This window comes from Mus caroli, chromosome 4, assembly GCF_900094665.2.
Source record: "Mus caroli chromosome 4, CAROLI_EIJ_v1.1, whole genome shotgun sequence".
In the NCBI taxonomy this organism is placed as follows: domain Eukaryota; kingdom Metazoa; phylum Chordata; class Mammalia; order Rodentia; family Muridae; genus Mus; species Mus caroli.
In genome coordinates, this window is record NC_034573.1 from 134,152,501 (window position 1) to 134,161,265 (window position 8,765).

The following is an 8,765-nucleotide window of genomic DNA, read 5'->3' on the forward strand; positions in this document are numbered from 1 at the left end:
ATCCAGCACTTCTAGTTTGTACTCCCTGTGGGTAAAACAGAAAAACAAGTCTCAGTAGCTAGGCAAGGGGACAATATCTAAAGTGTGTCTTTATTATAGGACTGAAGCTGGCCTTCCATTCTGTGTCTCACTCTTTTCCATGGTCTTCTTCTCTATGTCTCTGTNCCACTTCTAATACCCATGGAAAGCAGGGGCAGTCCTTCAGCTACTGCTGTATTCAACATAAGTCCTGCATACTCCACAGCCCTTTCCAANATGGCACAGCAATGGCCAAAACCTTTGTGGTTCTCCAAGCTGCTGGCATAAGAATNCTCCACCACATCCTTGTACCCTTCCACACCTGACTCCCCTTCATCTCTGCTCTAGATTCTCTGGGCTACCCTCTGAGTCTACCTAAGTCTTCCTTGCCTGGGGTGAACCTCCTGGATAAGCAGCTTATCAACCTCCTCTAAGACAACTTGTAATTGAGTCTCCAAGTAGGGTGTTCTCTTCTTCAGAGCTCCAAGAGGGAGGCGAGGGAAAGGCCAGGAAGATACTATTGCCCTCAGGACCTTAAGATGATTACCATCGTAGGCTTGCTTCAACAGTTGTGGTAAGAATAGTTCAGGTAAGTACTGCAAAGCACTGATAGCCAAAGCCTCATTCCTCAGAAGGTTCTGTGCTGCCAGCTNTTGGAGTGTGAGTAAGGGCTTGCTGTTCATCTTGATGATTCTTCAGGGATAAAGATCCTGGAGAGCATGAAAAAAAAAAAAGGAACATCTATTTCTATGTTAATGCTTAGACAAGCCTTCTCACCCATTCACAGGGCCACAGTCCCTGCTCATTCCATGCCAGGTTCCACTGAGCACAAAGTCACAGTGCTCACTGTTGGTTGCAGTAGCTATCTTCTCCCAAGCAGCACTGGCCACAGCCTACTTCATTATCACCCATTCCCAGTAGGAAGGGAGTCCTGAGGATCTTGGAAGCTGACTTAAACCCCCTGGGGTAGTTTTTCTCACTACTCAAAATGCTGTATTGTTGGAAGTAGTGGCACAGACCTGTATTGCCAGCACTTGAAAGACAAGAGGTCTAGAACTAGCGTGATGGTTCAGCAATTAAGAGTGCTTGTTGTGCTTGTAGAAGACTTGGATTTGATTCTCAGCCTTCACATATTAGGTAACAACTGTAACTCCAGTTCCAGGAAATCTGATGCACCTTCTCAGACACACACATGGTGCACATGGATATATGAAGGTAAACTAACTGTCTCTCAATTCCCTGACCNCTAGAACTACAGAGAAACCCTGTCTCAAAAGAAAGATAGGAGAATCAAGGGATCAAGCCCAGCTTCAACTACTTTGCAAANTGGACATCAGCCTGGGCTACATGAAACTTCAATAAGATATCCTAACTTTGCCCTAACTTGATGTCTCTCCAAACAGTGTATACAAATTAAATATTTTTTCGAATTTATCTGATATGGAGGCTCTAATGTTTCTTGCAGAAACAAAAGGCTTCCTCATTTGTGCTAAGTAGTAGCAAAATATTTAAATCCACACCCAGTTTCAGGCATACTGAGCATGAAGACTTTTGGTGCCTTGCGCAGATATCTAGTGGTTAGTTGGCAATAATGTAGAAGCAGATGCCAACAGAGCAGTATTCTCAAACCCAGAACACANAACTATAAGACACAAGTACCAAGAGGTTTATTTGTTTTAATTAAGGTGGGCTTGTTTTGTCTTGTTTTTGTTTCNTTGTGTAATCCTGGCTGTCCTGGAACTCACTCTGAAGGCTGGACTCAAAGTCAAAGATCCACCTGTCTCTTTCTCTGAGTGCTGGGATTAAATGCATTTGTCCCCACACCCATCTAAATTAAGGTGTTTTAAACACTTATTTTTATGTGTATGGGCATTTTACCTGTGTGCATATCTATAGATAATGTTATATATGTTTCCCAGTCTTATGTATGTTTGTATGTATGTATGCATGTACTTTATTAGGCTGAGTCTTATTACTATGTAGTCAGAATGAAAACTCACTCTGTAGACATGTAGATAGACCAGGCTAGCCTTGAACTCAGATCTGCTAGCCTAACCAGTGCAAAGATTAAAGGTTTGGAGCAACATGCCTGGTTTCCAGCCAGAAAGCCCCCATTCTCACCCCCCACACACACACACACAGGATTTCTCTTTGTAGTACAGGCTGGCCTTGAACTCAACAGAGAGACCCCCATCTCAGTAATAACAACAACAATCCAATTCAGTAAAATATGAAGTTTAAAATTTAGGATCATATAATNTGTGCAGTACTGCATTCTCAGCTCCAAATAGAGAGAACTTTAATAATGTTTGTCTCATGGCCTGGAGAGATAGCTCAGCAGTTAAGAGCACTGACTGTTCTTCCAGATGTCCTGAGTTCAATTCCCAGTAACCACATTGTGGCTCACAACCATCTGTAATGGGTTCTGATACCCTCTTCTGGTGTGTCTGAGGAGAGCAACAGTACACTCACATATATAAAATAAATAATTATTTTTAAAAATTGTTTGCCTCAGATTTTTTGTAAATTTTTATTTTATTTTATTTTTTAGACAGTCTCTCTTAATGTAGTTCTGGCCTGGAATTCTTTATGTAGACCAGGCTGGCCTCAGACTCAGAGATGCTCCCACCTCTGCCACCTAAGGGCTGGTATCAAGGGTTCAATATCACATTGGAAGTTTTCTGTAGGTTTTAATGAAAAGTGTACNTTTTCACGTCTGCTGCTTACATGTATCATCATGAGGCCGAGGCAGGAGGATGTTCCTGAGTTTGAGACTAACCCAGGCTCCATAGTGATTCCCATGTGGGGCTACAGAGTGAGACACCCCCACCCCACCCCAATCTCAGAAAACAGAGTTCCAGGTTATAAGTCTCTCAGTGACCTGGTTTCTGTCCTCGTTGAACTTTCAACTCTATANCTATAGCTCCCCAACCCTAAACAGCTTTGTTCTACAAACTTGCAAAGTCATTACCCNCTTCCTTTCTAGTGTTTCTTTCTTCAAAATAAGTATAATTAATTAGGAGATGTCATTTCATCACCAGGTATTTACCAAACAAGAACCAAACACTGCCCCACTTTGTCACACTAGGATGAAGCATGTTTGCTGCTACAGAGGACCCGAAGTTGATGCCCAACACTTTCATAGATAGCTCAGTCATTTGTAACCCTAGGTCCAATGGATGCAGGGCCCTCTTCTGGCATCTGTGAGCAGTGCATGAATATTNTGAAATAAATAAGCAAAGTAGGCTGAGAATGTGGCTCAGTGATGGANCAATTTTGTAATGTGAACAAGGCAAAAGTCAACCCAGTTCTATGAACAATCCCTGGGTAGATGTGAACTAATAAGTTGTCACCCCAACTAGACCACCAATAGTAATATGGGAGCTTCCCACCCAAGTTCAACTTGACCAGCCAATGATGTTATCAGATTTTTATACAGGTTCATGGGTAAGGTTACATACAGGAGCCTAAGTGACCCTCAAATAGTCACCACACACAGTCCCACCCAACACTCCAACATGACATTCCCATAGCTGCAAAGATGGAATCCATTCTTCAGCTAACCTTCCCCTCCAATATGCTCAGCCTCCTGAGACCTGGAGCAGTTAGGACAGAACTGCATACAGCTGGCATGGGGACAACACCTCAGGTGAGGGTCTAATGTCCCTCCCATAACGGAAGGTCAATACACATGATCAAGTAACCACATCTACTCTGATGAAGAGGTCAATGGCTCTTGGGAGGGAGCATTCCACACATATCCCAGGAGAGCACTCCACAGCATATTCCCACTTTTTTTTTTCTTTCAAATAGGGGCTCCCTGTGTACTTTATGCTGGTCTCTAACCCATATTCTTCCTGCCTTGGTTTTCCAAGTTTACAAATCTGTGCCACCAAAGTCTTGCTTTAAATGTTATGTAAAATAGCCAGGTATGGGGGTGCATGTCTTTAATCTCAGCATTCCAGAGGCAATAGCATGATAAACTCATTGATGCTAGCCTGGTCTTCCTATTGAGTTCTAGGACAACCAGGACTATGCAGAGACAAACAAGCTCTTAACAAACAAGCAAAAAATGTAATGTAAAATAAGCGAAAAGCAGAAATTAAAATGATTAGGCAAAGCTGAGCATGTTTGTAAATGCTCTAACCACAGCAGTGCTTGAAAGGCAGAGGCAGGCTGATACCTTTGAATTTAAGGCCAGGCCAGGGTTACATAATGAGACCATGTCTCAAAATAACAGGGGTTGGGGGATGGGAGGAATAACTCAGTGTCTAAGTAAGCTGGCTGCTCAGAGAGCTGGGATTGCATTCTCAGCAGGCACTTGATGGCTCACAGCTCCACTTCTAAGACTCTTCTGGCTTCAGAGGCTGCAGGCATTCATGTGATACAGAGTGCAGGAAATCACCCATTGTGAGTTTCAGGCCAGCCTGAGAAATATAACAAGTTTGCCACAAAAATCAGGAAAACATTCGGTTCACCTAAGAGTCTGAATCAACATTATAACATATCAAGTGCATACACACTTGGCTACCAGAAATTGGCTGTAGACGGTGCTGAGATCCTCCAGCACCACTTCCAGCCTAGTGATAGTGCTCAGACTAGCCTAGAATTCCTGGGCTCAAGAAGTGACCTGACCCTTCAACCTCAGTGGAGCAGGACTCTGGGTGGCACCACCAAGAGCCTCATCTGGGGAGAAGGGAGCAGAAGGGTCTCAATGGAGGTCAGTGACTTACCAGATGGGACAGAGAGCTTTCTATCNAAGCCAGCCCGCAAGTGACTCCAAGTTCCTAGACAGTGTCTTCACTGGCACTGCTGAGGCTTTAACTACTTTACTACTCAGGCCTCCCCTCACAGCTGCAACTCCCGAATGCAACCTGCTACTAGCTGGTTAGACATTGGAATCTCNACCCAGCGATCCTGTTTTCCTTGTATAAAGTAATTAAAAGGGAAACAGTGGTATTCAATTTTAAAAATCAAGTGATTTCAAAACTTGTGGAAATTCATGCCACAAACACTGAGACTTCCCAGCTAATGAGCACCACCTTAGGCCCTAGGGAACAGACATAGCAAAGGATTTAGTCTGTTTATCTAGACTGAAAACAAAATGAAACCAAACCAAACCAAACCAATACCAGACAACACCAGACTTGAATGCACTAGCCTGTAGTCCCAACACTTGGGATGTAAAAGCTAGAGGAGTAGAAGTTTGAGGACAGTCTGAGCTACATAGTGAAAAGCCAGCATGGGTTACATGAGACCCTGTCTCTAACACAAGAGCCAAGAANATGGCTCAGCAGGTAAAGACACTTTATGTCAAGCCTGATTAACCGTAGTTGGACTCACGTGGTAAAAGAAAAAAACCACCACCAAAACCAAACAAATAAACAAAATTCCCTTAAATAGAAATAGANGCTGAGAAAAGCCTGAGTGGTTAAGAGCACTTGCTGCTCTTCCTAGAGGATCCAGGTTCAGTTCCCACCACTCACATGGCTGCTTACAACCTTCCATAACTCTGGTTCCAAGGGAACTGACTCTTCTGCATACACACACACACACACACAGTGCACACACACAAACATGCACACAGGCAAAACACACACACACACAATCTAAATAACAACAACAATACCCTAAACCTTTTACTACTACTTTTGACATCAAAAGGTTAAAAATATTCCACAGAAACAGGTCTATGAATAGAGTCATGTCTTTATATCTTCCCTCCACTGAAACCCACCTTGTAGCCCGTGTCACCCTGTGGCATTTTGATTTGTTTCAGACAGGACTTTGTTATATGCAGACTTGNATTTGCTGTTGGATATCAGCAGCTGCTACTGGGTGGAGAATGTCTGTTGGTGGGTCTGTAAAGTGCTTGCTTGTCTTCCAGCCTCACCATTCAGCTTTGCTAACATTTTGGCTTGCACCTTGAACAGAACAACTGTTGCTATTTTTCTTTTATCCCAAAAGGTAGTACTATAGTTTCTAAGCCTGAAAGTGCACATAGAATAGTTATCTTTAACATCTGATTTAGCTATTGCAGTTTCTAACTTTCTTTCATTGTTTTTTAATTGTCCAGTGTGGTGTAGTGGCATAGGCATCCCAATTCCAGCAACCCAGAGGCAGGTTGCTCTGTAAGTTCAAAGCCAGCCTTGTTTATCTAGAAAGTTCCAAGCCTGCCTACAGGACTGTCTCAAAACACAACCATCTAAACTATACATTCCCTGTGTTGTGTGTGATGTCTGATTGTCAGGTAGGAATGGTAAGCTTGTCACTGCATGAGAATAGACATCAAAGCGCATCTTGAACCTTCCGCTGTTACATGGGTTCCTGAGATTTCACTCTAGTTGTCAGGTGTAGGCCTTTAATCCCAGCATTCCAGAGGCAGGGCAATTGGACCTCTGTGAGTTCCAGGCCAGCCNAATCTACAAGAGCCTGTTCTAGGACAGCCAGGGCTACAGAAAGAGACTCCTTGAAAAACAGAGCAAAACAAAACAAAACCACAAACAAAAGAAATCCGTTTCTATACTTAATCATATCAACAAAAACAAATGAAATGTTATCTCACCTGTTCCAAGAGCAGAAATTGACAAGATTCCCCTACCCATTCATGATATTCTTTTCATGACCCCACTCACCCACCCATACAAAGGCATCATATCCTGTAGTCCAGTCCACCTTCAAACTTGCTAGCTGACCAAGATGATCTTGAATTCCTGATCTATCTATGCCCCCACGTCCACTTTCACCTNCTCAATCCTAATGCTGCAGCCTTTTTAGACAGTTCCACATATANTGGAGACCTTCAAATATAAAACTATTTTGTTGTTACTTTATAACTGTANTTTTGCTACTGTTATGAACTGTAATGTAAATAACTGATGTGCAGTATATCTGACATGGTTTCACAAAGAGTCACCCTCCACAGGTTAAGAAACAGTGCCCTAAATGCTGGGATTAGATGGTAAGAGCTGCTGTTTAGTTTTGAGGATAAAACCAGGTGTCAGGCATGCTGGGCACATACTCTGTGACCAGGGAATGAGTGTCATTGTCTCAGGTAGCCCAGACTGTCCTAGGACTCTCTGAGTAACTGGGGTGAATATAAACTTCTTATCCTCTTGCCTATGCCTCAGAACTGTTAGGACTGTAGATGTGTGCCACTACAGCTAGCTTTTAACATTATTTCCATCATATGTAATAAGGCTAATTAGCTTAATGTCACTCTTATAATTCTCTTGAAAAGTTCTGAGACTCTCGGCTCAAGGTCAAAAGGATTAGATGAAAAAGTTAATCTTGGGAAAGTTGGTCAAAAATGTCAAAAGGTTTAAATCACTTAATAAAAACAAGTAGACCCAGAACAATGATGAAACAAAAACCTTTCCATTTAAGAGAGGGATAATTAGAAGAGTTTAAAAGCTAAGACAGGAAGTTACATATTAAATAAAATAAAAGACTATCTCTGTTTGTTCCTATACCCAGCACGAGGGAGTCTGGAAGGGGCAGGAGGAGTGCTTAAAGCTCAAGGAAGCACTCTCAGTAGACAATGTTCATCCTTTCAGAGACCTTCATATTCTGGTCTCCAAATAAAAGGGGTTATTTTGCTTTTATGTATGTGCATGCGCGAGCATGCGTGTATGTGTGTTTGTGTGTGTGTGTTGCACAAGTCTGCAGGGTACTACCTATAGAGGCCATAAGAAGACGTTGGATTATCTGGAACTACTGTTACCAGANTCATCACCTAATGTGAGTGGCAAGATCCAAACTCTGGCTCTTCAGAGACCAGCAAGCTCTCTTAACCACTGATCCGGCCATCTCTCCGGCCCTGGTCCCTTCCCATCTTAAACCTTCTTTTTAACAGTAGTTCTGGGGCTTCCAGAAGACTATTGAACTTTAAAATGATCTATGGTATAATTTACTCCCAAATCTAAACATGTCTGTGATAATAGACCATCACATAGCTATCTAGAGTGTCCTGCCTGACATGTGAGTTGAGCTTTATTGTCTTTTTTTTTTTTTTTAGTTTAATGTATTTTAATAGCAAACTTACAGGAACAGCACAGAAGACTGACAACATTAAAAACATGTACTTGTATGTAGGACAACTCAGTTAGAAAAGTATAGTGAATGGATGGAATCTACTGTGTGATAAAAATGCTACAAACACCATTTAGTTCCCGTCAATAAGAAATTTACTTATTTTTTAAAAATCCAAATGCTGGCATTGTCCAGAAAATTTTAACAGGTTTATTTATAATTGTTATAAAGTTGAACTGTTGAAATGTGTTCACTGAAACATTTTACTTGCATTAATGCTTTCCATCTTGCATTTATATTAAAAATTCACGCACAAATGAACGTGGAGAAACGCCAATACCTGATTCTGTCCCCTATGTTTCCACTCGCAATCATATACTTAGGTACCTTTGACCCCATGGAAAAAATATCTAACATTCAGAACTACTGATAACAGGAAGAAGAGGAAAAAAATTTGTTTTGAGAATGAAATGTTTCCCCTCATAGTGGACTCTTAAGCACATTCTCCGTGTATGCGGCGTGCTAGCCGGATATCTTTTGGCATAATTGTTACACGTTTGGCATGGATAGCACACAGATTGGTATCTTCAAAAAGGCCAACCAGATAGGCCTCACTTGCCTCCTGCAAAGCACCAATAGCTGCACTCTGGAAGCGCAGATCTGTTTTGAAGTCCTGAGCAATTTCTCGCACCAGAGGTTGAAAGGGGAGCTTGCTG

The 8,765-nt window shown here is 42.1% G+C and overlaps 1 protein-coding gene across 1 annotated transcript in view; it reads right to left on the reverse strand.

Annotated features, from left to right (window-relative positions):
- LOC110293449 (putative PRAME family member 26) overlaps nt 1-701 on the reverse strand; it is a 5,178-nt gene extending 4,477 nt beyond the window's left edge. Inside the window, exons 1-2 of the mRNA XM_021161266.1 lie at nt 394-701; nt 179-297 (exon numbers count right to left, since the gene is read on the reverse strand). Coding sequence (XP_021016925.1) covers nt 179-297; nt 394-701 — 427 coding nt within the window. The remainder of the gene's footprint in view (nt 1-178; nt 298-393) is intronic.
- Between the last annotated feature and the right edge of the window lie 8,064 nt (nt 702-8,765).